We start from the raw sequence: 17,940 nt of genomic DNA on the forward strand, positions 1-17,940 counted from the left end.
TACAGCTGCCCAGGGTACAAGCTCTTCCCTCCGGCCAGCCCCCAACCCCATTCACTACTCTATCACCTCACTCTTGCAAGAGCCCCAAATACTTTGGAGGAGCTTCAGTCACCCAACACTGCACTGCTCCTGAAATATCTTTAAGAAGCTGCACTTAAGAAAAAAAGCAGATGAAATATAACGTCCAGTCTCTAGAAGGTAGACCTTTCTTTTTTCTTGAGACAAAGCCTCGCTCTATCAACTAGGTTGAAGTGCAGTGGCGCAATCTCAGCTCACTGAAGCCTCCGCCTCCCGGGTCCAAACAATTCTCGTGCCTCAGCCTCCCGAGTAGCTGGGATTACAGGCACCCGCCACCACGCCCGGCTAGTTTTTGTATTTTCAGTAGAGACAGGGTTTCACCATGTTGGCCAGGCTGGTCTCGAACTCCTGACCTCAAGTGATCCGCCCGCCTCAGCCTCCCAAAGTGTTAGGATTACAGGCCACTGTGAGCCACTGTGCCCAGCCCAATATATAATTTTTTTAAAAGCCAGTTATCCTTATTATTCTGTCTAACAAGAGAAAATGGAATTATCGTGAGCTCTTCGGATTCATAGCTGTCAGTTGTCCAGCTTTGACCGTGGAGGGACTATGTGGCCATATGGCTGTCCATTTTTAGGGTTGATGACAAAATTAGCCCTGCCTCGGACAAGTTCGAATGCCTGCTTCATCCCTGGCCCTTGGGCTGAAAACAGTGTTCACTTCCAAGCCTGGCGCAGCCCTTCCAGTGCAGGTGGGGTCTTGGCAGGTCACCCAGCCCCTGGCTTCTGGGTTGGGATCCACCCTTCTGGGGTCAGGAAGTGCTCTGGCCAAGACCCAGGAAGATCCGCCCTGAGCCATCCACAAGGGTGCAAGGGCTGGTGAACATGGCCAGGCCAGGGGCTCGGCCCTGGGTCTGAAGCTCCTTCCACTTGATGTCTCTGGCCCTCTGGCCAGGCCCACAGTCCTGCTCCCGTAAGCAGTAGTTTGGGGGCTGAGGGCATGGGGGAAGCATGAGAGGATGGAGGAGGAAGGGAGGTTCTGGAGTTGGACTGCCTGGGTTTCAATCCCAGTTCTGCTGCCTTCGTGGGAACTTAACCTCCCTGCGCCTCAGTTTCCTCAGCTGGAACCAGAGATGGTGAAAGTGAAACGATTGGGTTGTGAAGATTACATAAACACCTAACACACACGAAGCCCTGTAAACGGCTTGTCACACAGGACGGGATCCGAAAAGGAGAGTTTTGTGTTTACGGCTATGTAAACCTCGCCCACTGCTGTGCTGGGCGCCTGGTTCCGGCTCCTCACATCATTTTGAAACTGCAGGTTCACAGATGAGGCACTGTCAGTCAAGATCATAGTCACTGCTGCAGCAGATAAACCCTAAAACCCTAGTGGGTCACACAGTTAGGCTGATTTCTTGCTTAGGTAAAGTCCAAATCAGGCTTTCCTAGTGGGGTAGATTTCATCCAAAGGGTGAAGATGTGGGGATTCAGGCCCCTCTGGTCTGGTAGCTCCATTACCCTTAATGGGTAGCTTTGAAGGTTACCTTGGAAGGGGACAGAGTGCGGGGAGGCTCACACACCTGAGGTTTCAATGGGTCAGGCCTGGAAGCAGCATTTCACTCTGCTCACACTCTAGACATGAGTGGTATTGTCACACCCGCTGCAGAGGAGGCAGGGCAACGTGGCCCTGCTGTGTGTGGAGATAGGCTTGGTCATCTCTGTTTGGTTCTACCCCTCCAGTCACCAGATCCCTGTTGTATTCTTTGCACACGTAGAGCACCTCACCCTCAAGGACGACCACCTGAAACCCAATCCAGCCTCTGAGCTCACCTCAGAGCACAGCGGCTGGTCACATGTATGCAGTCTTCTCCATCGTGTTTAGATGCAATTTTTCATGTTCCTCCAGCCAATGAACTAAGAAAATGAGTTACCTGCACCTGCACCCTTTATACAGCAGCAGAAGAGCACACTCATTCAGCAAAGAAAAGAACACAGGAGCTACCCAGCAGCCCCTGGCCCAAGCAGAGATGACTCCTGTTAGGGTCTGAGCTATGGCCATGGAGAAGGGTCCTTGGTTAGACCCTGATTCCACTCTTGGGGAGGAACTACATGGTCCTTGGTTCAGCCTCCTGGAAGGTTCTTCCCTGTTCGTTATCCACCATGGCCTCATTCAAGCGGGCACTGGGAAATAGGGCCCACGGCCTACCTCCTGCTCATCTAGGTTTGGGGAGGTTACTTTAAAGTTTGAACAGTCAAAAGCTTTTTTTCAGTCCAGGCAAATTCAGTTTCCTCATAAACTTAGTAGGCATCTGATCTGTCTGTCTCCAGTCAGTTCCATGTGATAGGAACCACACCCAACATTCTTTCCAAGTGTCATGCTCAAGCCTGGTATATTTTGTTGCTTTTCCATCCCACTCCACTGCCTTTCTCACTCTCTCAAGACACACGTTGGTGGGTAAACCACACTCTAATCTGATTTTCGACACAAGGCTGTCTTTTTTTTTTTTTTTTGAGACGGAGTCTCGCTCTGTTGCCCAGGCTGGAGTGCAGTGGTGCGATCTCAGCTCACTGTAAGCTCTGCCTCCTGGGTTCACGCCATTCTCCTGCCTCAGCCTCCTGAGTAGCTGGGACTACAGGCACTCACCATTGTGCCCGGTTAATTTTTCGTATTTTTAGTAGAGATGGGTTTTCACCTCGGTCTTAATCTCCTGACCTCGTGATGCGCCCACTTCGGCCTCCCAAAGTGCTGGGATTATAGGCATGAGCCACTGCACCCGGCCAAGGCTGTCTTAATGGGCTTTTGATTTCAGTCTCCTTCTGTTCCCAGGTCAATAAACAATAGGCTTTTCCAGTCCTCTCATGCCGCCAATTTCTGGCCTCTTCTCAGAGCCCCGCTCCTCGCTCTTCGTGGTATCATGGGTTTCAGGGTGTGCTAAATTTCCCTGAGGCCCAAGGTGCCCTCGGCAATTGCAGGCTGATTCTGGACACCCCTAGATCCTGGCAGGTCCATGCTGAAGCGGCAGGTGGGAGAACAGGCATCCCCTCCCTTGGGCCAAGCCACAGGTGGTGTGAACTGGCTGAGATGCAGGGACATCGGGGCCTCCAGGGGCTCCTTCCCAGGAGCCTGGGTGCGTGGAGGAGTCTGTTGGTTGGCTTTGAGATGGCGCCCCTGCACGCCAGCTCCCAGAGGGGCCCAGATGCAAGAACCTCTTGACACATATTCAGGAGGGTGGGCTGAGTGGGGAGGTCCCCAGAATGTGGCTTCTTGGGAGGGGTTCCCCTACTCTGCTTCTGGCTCCATGACAGGCTACTTCTCCCACACACCCTGGCATGAGGGCAAGCCCAGGGCAGGAATGAGGAAACTCACATGGCAGCTAACAGTGACCAGGAGAGAAGGCAGGGGAGCCAGTTTGAAATTCTCTGTGTGGAGTACCTGTGTGCTGGGCCTGCTGTAAAAGAGTGCCCACCAAACGCTAGGGCCTTAAACAGCAGAAATTCGTCTCAGCCCTGGAGGCTGAAGTCCCAGGCCAAGGTGTCAGCAGGCTGGCTCTTCCTGAGGCCTCTCTGCTGGGCTTGTAGATGCCGCCTTCCCCCGTGTCCTCACAGGGTTGTTCCTCTGTGTGTGTCTGTCCTAACCTCCTCTTCTTGTAAAGACATCAGCCTACCCTAATGACCTTATTTTAACTTAATTACTTCTTTAAAGACCCTTTCTTTACATTCAGTGACATTCTGAGGCACTCAGGGTCAGGACCTCAACATATGATTTGTGGTGACACAATTTAGCAACCGTGACCCACAGGCACATCAAAGCCTTGGAAATGACACTGGGGCTGGGCACAGTGACTCATGCCTGTAATCCCAGCACTTTGGGAGGTTGAGGGGGGTGGATCACCTGAGGTCAGGAGTTTGAGACCAGCCTGGCCAACATGGCGAAACCCCTCTCTACCAAAAATACAAAAATTAGCCAGGCGTGGTGGCAGGTGCCTGTAGTCTCAGCTACTTGGGAGGCTGAGGCAGGAGAATCACTTGAACCAGGGAGGTGAAGTTTGCAGTGAGCTGAGATTGTGCCATTCCTCTCCAACCTGGGCAACAAGAGCAAAACTCTGTCTCAAAAGAAAAGAAAAGAGAAGAGAAAAGAAGAGAAGGAAAAGAAAAGAAGTGACATTGGACACTTATGAGACCCCAGGTATCAACTTCTGGGTCAGGACCACCCTTCATCCCACCAGCTTTTTTGGCTGCTGAGAAACATTACTTGCCTAAGGCCAGACCTAGAAAGGACCCGTCTTCACCTGAAATGAGTCCCAGTCATTTCGTGGCGCAGTGGGCTGGCGTGTTCAACAGCCTGGGGCTCGTTAGGTAGGATGAGCTACCCTTTCTGAGTGCCAGCTGTCCTGGGCAGGGAACACATGAGGTCTTGTCCCTGACCAGAAGGCCTTGGGGGCAGAGGGTGGGTATGCACGCCAGGCTAGTTTACACAGGTGTCTGCCCAGGAGATCCTGTGTGGGTTTTATCTTTATCCGGTGAGAAAAAGCAGTGTTGAGAAAGGTCTGACTTCTGGACGGGCATGGTGGCTCACGCCTGTAATCCCAACACTCTGGGAGGCTGAGGCAGGCGGATCGCCTGAGGCCAGGAGTTCGAGACCAGCTTGGCCATGATGGCGAAACCCTTTCTCTACAAAAAATACAAAAATTAGCTGGGTGTGGTGGCACATGCTCGTAATCCCAGCTACTCGGGAGGCTGAGGTACCAGAATTGCTTGAACCTGGGAGGTGGAGGTTGCAGTGAGCCGAGATCGCACCATTGCACTCCAGCCTGGTCAACAGAGTGAGACTCTGTCTCAAAAAAAAAAAAAAAAAAAATGTATATGGACAAATTATAGGTGTATATATTGGACAAAGGGTTTTTAAGGAACTCTTAGACTCTGAGATACCTGAAAGACGAGGCCGCCCCTGTGGAGGTTGCTAGGCAACAGTCTGCACTCTGGCTCTAGGGTGAGGTCTGGGATGTGGGATGGACGGGCTGGGAGGAGGCAAGTCAAAGGCCAAGACGGTCTCTCCAGGGCAGAGAGGGAGGGTCCTTCCACAGGATGGGACAGCATGTGTCACACCTGTTACAAAGACCCCAGTGCCAAGCACATACGCACACTTTTCTCCCCGAGCTGCTGCTCCCCATTGACCCGGACACCCCTGCCAAACCCAACTCAGGCTAAGCCACCACACAGGAGACCAGGCTGGTCTCAGATGAGCCCATCCCTGGGCTCCCGAGGGCACCGGGAAGCCCTGCCACAGAGATGCCGGCTCTACTAGGAAACTGGAGTCAAAGACGCAGATGTTCAGAAATGCTCAAGAAAGAATGGACATGGGACTTCCTATGAAACGTTTAAAAACCATCTCTAATCCAATCATCTGAGGAAGACGCATTTTTATAAAACAAAAAAGTAAAAATAAAAGCACATACAAATCAGGAAATCTTGAGATTTAGGAGGCCCATTGTGATAGTGAACAACACATTCTGAAAAATATCGCATGCAGATTTACAGTCAATCGGAGGCCGGCAAACAGAAGAGAATCCCACAAGTAAAGGAATTTAAACTGATTGAAAACCTCGAGTAATTTTAGTGTCCCTGAGGGTCAGTTAAAGGCTGGGCTTCTCAAAGCCACAGTGAGCCCAGCAGTGCTACCCACTCCCCCCGGGGTCTGGCACCCACCCCAAGCTCTCTCCAGAAACCACTCATGAAAAGGTAGGCCCAGGCAGCCCCCATGTTCCACCCAACCCTCTCCTCCATGACCCCTTTGTGTTAGGCTAGACATAGCCTCTTCTTGTCTCTTACAAGGGCACCGATCACTGGATCTGGGGCCCACCTATGTAACCCAGATGATCTCATCTCAAGATCCTTAATTTAACTATATCTGCAAAGACCCATTTTCCATATAAGGTCCCATTCACAGGCTCTAGGGATTTGAATGTGGACATATCTTCTGGCCCTGGGCACTGTGTTGGTGCCTTTCCTAAGACACCTCCCCTTGCTCCCATCCCATCACATTTCTTGGGGCCTGTGTCTGACCTGACTGCTGGGCTGCCCTCCCAAAAGTACACACTGTCTGCCCCAGCACGTGCCTCCAGGCCTGTCTGGTGTATGGCTGTGTTGATAAACTCACTGTCTATTTAAATTTTATTTTTAAAAGATATCTCGGCTGGGCACGGTGGCTCGCACCTGTAATCCCAGCACTTTGGGAGGCCGAGGCGGGTGGATCACGAGGTCGGGAGATCGAGACCATCTTGGCTAACACGGTGAAACCCCGTCTCTACTAAAAATACAAAAAATTAGCCGGGCATGGTGGTGGGCGCCTGTAGTCCCAGCTACTCGGGAGGCTGAGGCAGGAGAATGGCGTGAACCTGGGAGGCGGAGCTTGCCATGAGCTGAGATCGCGCCACTGTACTTCAGCCTGGGTGACAGAGCGAGATTCTGTCTCAAAAAAAAAAAAAAAAAAAAAAAGATATATCTTCACTTGGATTTCATCAAAGCAGCACCATTCTTTCTACTAATACCGATGGATTAATTTTTTTTCTTTCTTTCTCCCTTCCTTTCACCTTCCTTTCCCCTCCCTCTTTTCTTTTCTTTTCTGTGTTTGTTAAAAAGCAGACGTGAAAACAGAAGAAACCTACAGTGGTTTCCCCAACAGGAAAGAAACCGACCTACCCAGTCCCACTGGCCTAAGGTGACAACCAGTCCGCTTTTGGCAAGTTGAGGCTGGAGCACAGACTGGATCACAGACACAAACGTGAGACTAAAGACACACAAACTCCTGTTCAAGCCTCAAGTTGACCCACCCAGAAAACAAGCACACGCCTGCTGCACGCCAGCAGCCAAGCCCGGAAAGCTATGCTCTAATCTGTGCGCCCACTGGATTTTCATCAGTTCCCCTTGGTGCTTATGTGGACCAAGCAAGGGAGGTGAGCGGCCATAACAATGCCCCGAGTCTGGGTTAGCAGGTGCCAGGGCGCCTCTCGGCAGGGATAGGAGCAGGTGGACCCCAGAGTGGAGCCCACGTCACAGGTATACACAAGGGGAAAAGGGATTACTTGAGGCAGGTCCTCCACCGCTGCTGAGGGTGGAGGCAAAATGTTGAAACATCCACCATGGCCGGCGTCTCCCAAGGCATGGTGGGGGCAGCAAACCCTCCCCAGGCTGCAGTCCCGCGTGAGGACGGCTGTGGAACCCAGCACAGAGCACGAATGTGCCATGAGCCCAGGCCATTGCAGGGAGGCAGAGAAGCACACAGCGCATCCTACAGGGAATTCTCCTGCCACTATTAGAACGTGACCGCCATGTGTGCAGTAGGGAGAGGGGTAATGCTCGTTGCCTGCCCCCCAGGGCTCACCCTGTTCCTAGGGGGACAGACGCTCCCCTAGGCCCCCTGTCCTGAATTCTCTCTAGGAACTCGGGGATTTCTCTGGGTAGAAAGTCCTTGCTTCAGGCAAAACATCTCATCATGCCTTTGTTTACATTTTGGATGAACATTTTGTTAAAGCCAGAGCACCCTGACATGAGAGCAAGAGGATGGACAGCAGAAGGGACCAACACCACGGGGAAGCTGGGCATGCTACAGACCCCAGTGCCTGCCTGGCAGAGCCACTCCTCCAATCAATGTCTGAACAGTGGGGCCGGGAAGAAATGGCGCTTGAACAGCTGCTGCCATTTTTTTCTTTTTTGGATGAGTTGGAAATCCCATCAAGAACAAGCCACTTGGCCAGGTGTGGCGGTTCACACCTGTAATCCCAGCACTTTGGGAGGCCAAGGCAGGCTCATCACTTGAGATCAGGAATTAGAGACCAGCCTGGTCAACTTGGTGAAACCCCATCTCTACTAAAAATACAAAAATTAGTCGGGCATGGTGGCATGTGCCTGTAATTGTAATACCAGCTACTTGGGAGGCTGAGGCTGCAATGAGCCAAGATTGTGCCACTGCACTCCAGCTTGTGTGACACAGAGAAACTCCAGCTCGAAAAAAAAAAGAATAAGCCACTGAGCGAACATAAGGAAAAGATACAACAAAAATAAATTCCTCATGAACAGGTGCACGCCGCCTGCCTGGCAATGGAGGCCCCATGCACAGTGCCCTCCTGGGACTGGCTGAGTCGCTCAGGTCGCCTTCCAGCTGTGTGACTGGAGGGGTCTACACAGCTCAGGGCAGGGCTGGGAGACAGCCCTCCCTGGGGACCCCAGAGAAACCGGTTCCAGGAGAGCATGCTCAGTGCTGGGGGAACCTCAAGCAGGAGGCTCACATAGGCCCAGCCAGCTCCTGCCTCCTATGCATCCCCAGTGAGGAGCGGCACCTGTTGCTGGCGTCCGCGTCTCTTACCTGGGTTGAGGACTGGCTGGACGATGTCCCCGTTCCTCCACTTGGTCTCCATGCGCTCCAGCTTCTGGGCTTCATACCGCTTCCGGCCCTCCTCCTCCTGTTCCTGCCGAGAATACTGTGGGAAACCACAGACAGGTCAGGCCCAGGCGGGACACGGCCTCCTCCCCTCTACAGGCAGCCACGACCCCAGGCCCCTTATGTCACATGGCCTTGTATAACTGGGACTATCTTTCTTTCTGTTTGTGTGTGCTTAATATAAGTAATAAGAATACAGAAAGAGTGAAATCCCACGTGGCTCCACTCCCCAGAGAACCTGGGTCACATGTTTGGTTCAGATCCTTCCTGGAATTGCTTTTATGTCTACAAATATATAAAAAGCTCTGTGGTGCTGTATGTGGAGCTTAAAAGCAACTGTGTATCTATTTAACGTAATTTTTGTGACTATGTGGGCACTTAGCTTGTTCCCAATTTTTCTTTTCTTTTTTCTTTTCTTTTTTTTTTTTGAGATGGATTCTTGCTCTGTCCCAGGCTGAAGTGCAGTGGTGCGATCTCAGCTCACTGCAACCTCTGCCTCCTGGGTTCAAGTGATTCTCCTGCCTCAGCCTCCCCAGTAGCTGGGACTACAGGTGCCTGCCACCACACTCAGCTAATTTTTGTATTTTTAGCAGAGACGGGGTTTCACCATGTTGGCCAGGCTAATCTCTTGACCTTGTGATCCACCTGCCTCAGCCACCCAAAGTGTTGGGATTACAGGCGTGAGCCACTGCACCCACTATTAAAACCATACTGATTCTAGGTTACCTAAAATCATTTTGCACTGTCCCATTCCTTCCTAGGATTCATTCCAGAATAAAGGGATCCTCAAAAAGGCCCCACCTACTCTCCCAGGGCCATGACAGAGCAGGAGCTGTGTGTGTCCCTGCTGACCCTTGGCCAATCGAACAGCCTGTATATTAGTAGAGAACAGGCAGTCAAAGATGGAACCATCCCCCCGAGGCTCTCTGAATGGATCATAGGGGTTTTTGACCCCGGAAGTTAAAAATAAATGTGAATATAAGACTCAGCACAGGCCGGGCATGGTGGCTCGCGCCTGTAATCCCAGCAATTTGGGAGGCTGAGGCGGGTGGATCACTTGAGGTCAGGAGTTCGAGACTCCTGGCCACATGGTGAAACCCTGTCTCTACTAAAAATACCAAAATTAGCCAGGTATGGTGGTGGGCACCTGTAGTCTTAGCTACTCGGGAGGCTGAGGCAAGGGAATCGCTTGAACCCGGGAGGTGGAGGTTGCAGCCAGCCAAGATCGCGCCACTGCACTCCAGCCTGGGCGACAGAGCGAGACTCCATCTAAAAAGATAAAATAAAATAAAAAATGCCAACTCTTAGCACAAAAACCAAAGCTCCTGAGTCCCAGGACACAACAGGGGATATTGCATTTCTTGGACATAACAGACAGTTCACTCACTGCCCTCCTGTGCACAGTGGAGGGGACGCACCACACTCCCTCCCCATGGGACCTCAGAGGGGCCCTCAGGGCCTGTGTGCTGGCCCCAGGCCGGTTCCAGACCCTCTGCCTGCTCCATCCCCCAGGACCTTCTCCCTCCCTGACAGCCTGGCCAGGGGCCAACTACCACCTGGCTGTTCTGATTAACCTCAACTTCTGCTCTCACCGTTCACTCACCCAACCATTCCAGCTGAGCCTGTGGGGAAGCCACAGAACCCAGGGCCCCTCTGGGCCCCTCCCGGCCGCCTGTTGAAGCCCCTCTGACCTAAGCAAGTTCACTTCAGATGGCTGTGTTAGGCCTTCTTTCGAAAGTCAGTTTTAAACATCTCGATAATTCCTGCTCATGGCTCAGCTCCAAAACTGTGCAGGGCCTGAGCACCATTCACCATTCCTCGGCTTAATTATCCATCATCTTCAGTTGAGAACCCATCTTCAAAAGAGGCTGGGAAGGGAGCTGAAGGGTTTGTTCAAAAGAAGCAAACCGTGGGGAGTGTTTTAAGTTGCAGTGGATAATTCAACCTTTTCCTCCATAAATAAATCACGTCCTAATGTTCCACCAGCGAAGTCATGACTGTGAGAGGAGAGTCTGCGCTGTGTGTCTACCTAGCAACATTGGTGGGTGAACTTCAGCATCCTCAAGAAATGCCTTTTAAAGGGAACTTTTTTTAAAGGAGCAACCCCCTGGTCTAATACATCCTTGTGGCATCCAGTACATTTGTCTGGGCTTGGCGGGCACACAGGGAAATGATGGGGCCCGGTCCTGGACACAAGCCACGAGGAGAAGCCAGGCCTACTCCCCAACGCTGCCTTTCCATCTGGGAACAAAACCGCTGGAACATTTTAATGATGGCTGGCACCTAATTCTCACCCCCGAGGGCTCATCAAACCCAACTGATTTGAAGCAGCAGACAGTGTGGCCCAAATGTCTGAGAGACAGGCTGTGAACCTCTTCGCTCAAGCACGTATTCAGACATTTGAAAAAAACCAAAGCATCCACCCCCGACGGCCACTCAGCATGTCCAGGGCTGCGGTTGCCCCTCCAGTCATCCTGGGCCCCTCAGGCCCATCACAGGGACACCGAAGTTCCATGCTCACTGGGAAAGCTGCAGGCAGGCTGGGGAGGAAGGTGGAACAAAGAAAAGATGTCCTGCACTGGACGACTGTGCACACGGCCAGCAGCTGGGTTCCTCCAGGGAGATGCACACATCCAGGAAACCAGAGCGTGTGTGTGTATGCGCATGTGTGTTCAAGATATCTACATGCATACGTATGTGACATCTCTATCTGTATGTGTATACATATTATATATATCTGCATATCTATAGATACAGGGATGTACATTTTCCTAAATCTGGGATGGCTGTAGAAAGGTCCGCAGGAGCATGCCCACGGAATATAAGACAGCCCTGTGGCCAGGCCACCAGCAGATAAGCATATGCTCACCGGAGCCAGGGAAGGAAGCTGCATTTTCCGGGACTCCGAAGCAGGCCTCTGGCTGGGCCCACTAGTGAAAAACAGGAGACCCAGATTCCAAATCAGCGGGAGGTTTATACTATGTGGGCCTAGCATGTGTTGGGGGGAAGACAGTGCAAATAGCTCTGAGCAACAGCTGCAGCTGAGAACTGTGCAGCCTCTCCCATCTGCAGCTCTGGCTGCCTCAGCTCCGTGGAATGGTTTCAACAACTCCTTGACAAGGCCAAGTTGATATTTATGTCTCATCAAACCCACTATACAAAGGAAATGAAAAAGCAACCGGGAGCTCCTCCAGGATGTGGGAGGGAGGGAGCTAATTACTGGGCAAGGAGAGGCGAGGCTAAGAGGGGCCACGCTGAAAGCGCCCTGTCCCTGCGGCGAGGGGACGGGAGCCAGGGGAGTCTGAAGCTACCCGTCCCCTCCACTGGCCAAAACCCAACAGCTCTCGGTGCATCGATCCCAAGCGACAAGGCAGCAAAAGCGACTGTGTTCAGGTCCAGACGCGCCCCTCGGTATCACCCGCCTGAGATGTACCATGAGATGCTAAAGCCAGGCATGGGGCCTGGGAGAGATTTCAGAATTGCATAGCATCTGAAAATTAAATCCGTTAAATGCTATGTCTCAATATTTACATGTGATGTAGCTCACTGAACACCAAGGGCTTAGAGAAGAGAATAAACGTGGGGGTGGGTGTGCTTGCAATTCTGCGGAGAACAGTCAGGAGCCCCCAACTGACCCCTGCTCCTTAGGTCTTCAACCACCCCGAGTTAGCACTGCCTGAAAATGACCACAACTTCCATCTCAGCCAAGAAGCAGGGAGAGAGGATAACAGCCCCACAAAGAACAAGAGACGGGGGAGGGTGTTGAACCGAGGGCTGCTGCACTGGGTTGAACAGTGTCCCTCAAAATGTATATCCACCTGAAACCTCAAAATGCAAACACTTCCAAAAACCGGGTCTTTGTAGTTGTAAATAGTTAGAATGAGGTCACAGCGGAATGGGATAGGCCCTAAGCCCAGTGACCCGTGCTCTTGTAAGCAGGCTGTGCGAAGATGGAGGCAGAAGCTTCAGGGACGCAGCCTCAGCCAAGGGACGCCTGGAGCCACCCGGCGCTGGAGAGACCAGGAGGGATCCTCACCTGGGGCCAATGGAGGGCGCGGGCCCCTGCCCACACCTTTGGACTTCTGGCCTCCAGAACTGTGACAGAATCAACTTCTATTGTTTGAGAGCTACCCAGTCAGTGGCACTTGGTCACAGCAGCCCCAGGCCACTGACTCAGGCGGGAGCGTGAGACTTCGGACTCCACACCCTGACCCTGAGCCCCCGCCTGCTGGCCAGATTCTGGCATGCTGCCATCCTGCTCTCATAAAACCAAAGCTGCGGCCAGGCACGGAGGCTCACGCCTGTAATCTCAGCACTTTGGGAGGCCGAGGCGGGTAGATCACAAGGCCAGGAGATCAAGACCATCCTGGCTAACACAGTGAAACCCCATCGCTACTAAAAATATAAAAAATTAGCCGGGCATGGTGGTGGGTGCCTGTAGTCCCAGCTACCGGGGAGGCTGAGGCAGGAGAATGGCGTGGACCCAGGAGGCAGAGCTTGCAGTGAGCCGAAATTGCACCACTACACTCCAGCCTGGGCGACAGATCGAGACTCTGTCTCAAAAAAAAAAAAAAACCAAAGTTACAGCCACCAGCCTTCCCTTCCCTTCCCATTAAATGTGGACAGGGTTCCCCTGTCACCAAGATTTTAAAACAACAACAACAACAACAACAACAAACCTAGGCCAAACAGCAGCTGGACCCGGCAGCCAGCCACACCCACCTGGGGAGACACCCCACCCAGACCTTCACTGTCCTCTGAGGAGACCCCGGCAGGGTGCCTGGTCAGACACTGAGCTGAGGAGAGAAGAGAGGGCAGGAAGCACGTCTCAGGGAGTACCTCCCAGTCTCACATGGGCAGCGGAAGCAGGGACTGGGGTCCCATCAGCCCTGGTGACCCGGGGGCCACAGGAAGACAAAGAGCCAGGCCTCCTACAGGCGGGAAGTGGCCTGCTCCCAGCAAACGCTGGGGAGGGGACCAGGGCTTCTAAAGTGGCCTGTGCCTGGCAAACGCTGGGGAGGGGACCAGGGCTTCCAAAGTGGCCTGTGCCTGGCAAACACTGGGGAGGGGACCAGGGCTTCCGGCAGCAGCAGGAACACCCAGCATCTCTGTTGGGTCTGGAAGCAAAAAGAGCAGGCACCAATTCCTGACAATCTGGTTCTCAGTTTTATTATTTCTAAAAATGTATTCTATATATATCTCAGCCGGAGGAAAAGCTCCCCGCCGGGGCCCACACTGCAGAGACTCAGGATCCTGGTTCCTTCCCTCTAAGAAGAGTTCCTCCTGGGGGCTGGGCCTGTGGACTGCAGGGTCAGGCTGCGGGAGGAGCTGGTCACACCTGTCCTTGGACTCGCCAGTGAACTTGGGGCACAGGAGAAGGAGGCGAGGGAGTACTTTTAGGGAATGAATTAAATTTCTTTATTCCCAATGTCTCCCCTCCAAGAGTCTGTTCGTGCAGCTTCCACAGGCTTCGCCCACAGGCCCACCCATGGCGGGACTCCTCTGACAACACAATGAACCGGTATTATGCTTCCACCGGGTGCAGTGGCTCACGCCTGTAATCCCAGCACTTTGGGAGGCCAAGGTGGGTGGATCATGAGGTCAGGAGATAAAGACCATCCTGGCTAACATGGTGAAACCCCATCTCTACTACAAAAAAAATTAAAAAATTAGCCAAGCGTGGTGGTGGGTGCCTGTAGTCCAGCTACTCAGGAGGCTGAGGCAGGAGAATGGCGTGAACCCGGGAGGCAGAGCGTGCAGTGAGCTGAGATCTGGCCACTGCACTCCAGCCTGGGCGACAGAGCGAGACTCCGTCTCAAAAGGAAAAAAAAAAAAAAAAGAAAGGTGCTTCCATCACAGCGAAGCCAGAAATGAGAGAAACTCAGAGAAGGAGGCAGACGCCAGCAGGGGACAAGGAGGGAGAAAGACCAAAGCTCACACGAGGAGAGCTGTCTCCACGGCCACTGCGTCAGAAGCAGAGATCAGAACCAGCTTGCAGGGCCCACGGGGCAGCAGCCGGCCCGGCCCAGGCAGCCTGGTGGTCTTGGCTCCCGAAAGAAGGACACATCACTATCACAATCCTGTCACTGCCTTTTCTCTGGTTAGGGAGTGTGACAAAAAGGTCCCTAGGTTGGAGGGACGTTTACGTCCACAGGTTCTGGGCCAGCTTGCGCTCACATTCCCAGCATGAACTAAACATACACCAGAAGATCCCACACAGACATGTCTCCTCCCCACCCGTGTTTCCTCGAAGGCAGGACAGAAACTCCTGTGGAGCCAGGGATGCCCTGCCCAGCCCAGAGGGGACACTGCCTGCTGGCGGACCTGGCACCCTGTGCCCCAGCTTTGACCTGTTGCTCCCTTGGGACCCTTAGCTGAACAAGCCTCCCACCATCAGGCGAGGTGACCTGATCTCTGCCATCTGCCCCCAAGAGAGAAGTAGAAGGGGCACCTTACCACAACAGGAGGCACCTCGAGGACCTTGTCCACGTTCTTCAGCGACAAGGGCACATACCACAGGGTGGCCTTATTGGTCAGCTTTTTGGCACCTTAAGAGAAGAAAATCACATAAGTGATGCCCAGGAGACGGGGTAGGGGTGTGAGCAGCCAGGCACGTGGCAGATGCTGCTCCGGCCCCCGGTCCCAGCACCCAAAACACCCCGCACTGTGTACTACCTCTCTGGCCCCCAACCCCCAAGGCCCCAAGGTCTTTTCAGCATCCTGGCCGGGGAGTGCTGCCATCATGTGAGTGTGGACAAACAGAACAAGAGACCCCAGAGCCCACGGAGAGAGGCTGCGTGGGGCCCACCCCCATCACAAGGTATGCCCCCTAAAACTGGCTTGAACTCAGGACCCCAGCCCCTCCCAATGCAACCACTCTGGGGCAGTTTTCCCTTTTCAGGGGTGGCTGAAATGACTTCAGACCACGGTTAAGCCTGGATGGTCCGGAGTTGGTCAGCCACAATACCCAACAGGGATCACCCTGGAGGGCACCAACTGCAGGCAACCTCCTCTTCCTGGTGTTTTGACAGAAAGGCAGCTTGATTACGAAAACACATCAGAGGCTCCCAATGAGCCTCCCAGACAGAGGGGAAGGACTGATGGGCTGCAGGCAGATGCCCTTCGCTCTGCCCAGGGAGACGAGGCTGAACCCACTTCACCCGCTGGCTCAAGTCTCCACCAGCTGATCGCTGCTGACATCAAACGTCAAAATCAAAAGTGCCTTGCTGGGGAACTTGATGTCCTGACGCTCAGACAAGCAACATCTTCTGCAGATCCCATCCACCTGTCTCAGCACTGCCAAGAACTCCCACCAAACGGGGAAGCCCAGAAAGACACTTGGCCCACACAGACGTACAGGCTGCGGAGGCTCAGGAGGATGTGGAGGCTGTGCCCAGGCAGAGCAGCCCAGGGGAGGGGCAGGGGAGACAGCCAGGGCCCCCACAGCCCAAAGCACAGAGCAGCGGAGCCAGCTCATCAAAGCCCCATTTTTGCCACCCCAGGAACTTCCTTTCCTTCACACCAGACACTCGGGTGTGGTGCCAGCCCATCCAAAGCTCCACCAGAAGCTTCCGGGTGCCAAGAGGTGGGCTATAGGCTGCTGACTCCTTGGGGCACTGAAGCCAGCCACAGAGCAAAGTGGGGCTGCAGGACAGGGAGGCCTGTCCGTGCTGAGAAACACAGGCTCGTGGCCTGTCGGAGCTAAAGCAGCCTAGAGATCCCTGGTGTACACCCTTCACTTGTACAGAAGGAGTCTGAGGCCCAGAGACATCAAGGGGTTTGCCCAGGGTCACACAGCAACTTGGGGCCATACTCCCATGTCCCAGTCATTTCAGAGAAGTATCTGCAAGGATGCCTTTAAAAAGTGGTTTTGTCAGGAGTGGTAGGTGGCTCACACCTGTAATCCCAGCACTCTGGGAGGCTGAGGCGGGTGGATCACTTGAGCTCAGGAGTTCCAGACCAGCCTTGGCAACATGGCGAAACCCCGTCTCTACCAAAAACACAAAAAATTAGCTGGGCATGGTGGTGCGCACCTGTGGTCCCAAACACTGAGATAGGAGGAACGCTTGAGCCCAGAAGGCGGAGATTACAGTGAGCCTAGATTGCACCACTGCACTCCAGCCTGGGCGACAGAGCGAGGCCCCGTCTTAAAATAAAAAAATAAATAAAAGTGGCTTCTTCAATGTGGAAGATCCTCACTATAAGGCAGAAGAGGGAACGGCAGGAAATAACAGAGGAAAGGGAGACGGGAGCAGCCCCAGGGCCCTGCCTAAAACCCCCAGAGCAGCTCACTTCCCACCAGTTACCTGAACCTGCCTGGATAAACACAGCCCCAGGCTCCAAGTCAAGCCCCAGGGGGCCCATTAAGAAAAGGCCCATGCCTGCCCCTCCTCCCCCCACAGAACACACCGTGAGGGCATGGGGCTCCCTGGGCTTGGGAACCACAGGCAAATAATATGGGAAAATATTTCCACCGCACTTTGACTGAGAGTGAATCTGACAACCTGCTTTTGGGAATAAAGATTTCCTGTTGAACTCGGCTAGAGCCAGCCTGACAAGCCGGTTTCCATGACAACTCGAGCGGCCCTCTGGACCTAAATGAACACCATGGAGCAAATGAGGCAAACATGCTAATTGTACTTTCTCCATCATTTGATGAAACCATCAAAAGACAACAGCAGTATTAAAAAATATCTCTCGGCCAGCTGCGGTGGCTCACGCCTGTAATCCCAGCACTTTGGCAGGCCGAGGCAGGCAGATCACGAGCTCAGAATCGAGATGATCCTGGCTAACACGGTGAAGCCCCGTGTCTACTAAAAATACAAAAAAATTAGCCGGGCATGGTGACATGTGCCTGTAGTCCCAGCTACTCGGGAGGCTGAGACAGGAGAATCACTTGAACCTGGGAGGCGGAGGTTGTAGTGAGCCAAGATGGCGCCACTGCACCCCAGCCAGGGCGACAGAGCAAGACTCAGTCTCAAAAAAAAAAAAAAAAAAAAAGGTTAAAATCTTAAGAGCTCCCAGCTATTTTTCTGGAGCAATTCGTAGCAATCACATCCCAGTTAGCTTAATATTTTGACAGTTTCTGGGGATAAATAAGCCGCCTCAAAGGCAAGGTTTGCAGGTCGTCTGCCTGGGCCCGTGCTCGCTCAGTGGCCTCATGACAGGCAGCACAGCCCAGGAAGAGGGGACACACAGAACAGGGGACCCCTGCCTCCTGGGGTGGAGACAGCACACGGATGTCACGCACACAGCTTATGACTCAGCCTGTTTCCGGGTTAGGGCCCCGGCACGCGTCCTCTGCCCCCACCTGCAATGCCCCTGTCTTTCAGAGGTCACTACCCATTCAGCCAGTGCTCCCCACGTGCCCACTGTGTGCCAGGCGCTGCCCTTGGTGTTGGGGCCTTCATGAGTTCAATTTCCAGGGGACACATGGACAGATACAGAGAAGGGCCTCAAGAGAACAATAGAGACTGCAGAGAGAGA

At 53.3% G+C, this 17,940-nt stretch overlaps 1 protein-coding gene across 4 annotated transcripts in view; it reads right to left on the minus strand.

The window, feature by feature from the left end:
• ACOT7 (acyl-CoA thioesterase 7) overlaps nucleotides 1-17,940 on the minus strand; it is a 135,221-nt gene that overhangs the window by 55,899 nt on the left and 61,382 nt on the right. For all 4 annotated transcript variants that reach the window (XR_635607.2, XM_003891032.3, XM_003891033.2 and 1 more), the window contains exons 4-5: nucleotides 14,911-15,002; nucleotides 8,380-8,494 (exon numbers count right to left, since the gene is read on the minus strand). Coding sequence is in view for 3 of the 4 variants with exons in the window: in XM_003891032.3 (XP_003891081.1) it covers nucleotides 8,380-8,494; nucleotides 14,911-15,002 (207 nt within the window). In the remaining variant the exon portion in view is untranslated. The remainder of the gene's footprint in view (nucleotides 1-8,379; nucleotides 8,495-14,910; nucleotides 15,003-17,940) is intronic.

This window comes from Papio anubis, chromosome 1, assembly GCF_008728515.1.
Source record: "Papio anubis isolate 15944 chromosome 1, Panubis1.0, whole genome shotgun sequence".
Lineage (NCBI taxonomy): Eukaryota > Metazoa > Chordata > Mammalia > Primates > Cercopithecidae > Papio > Papio anubis.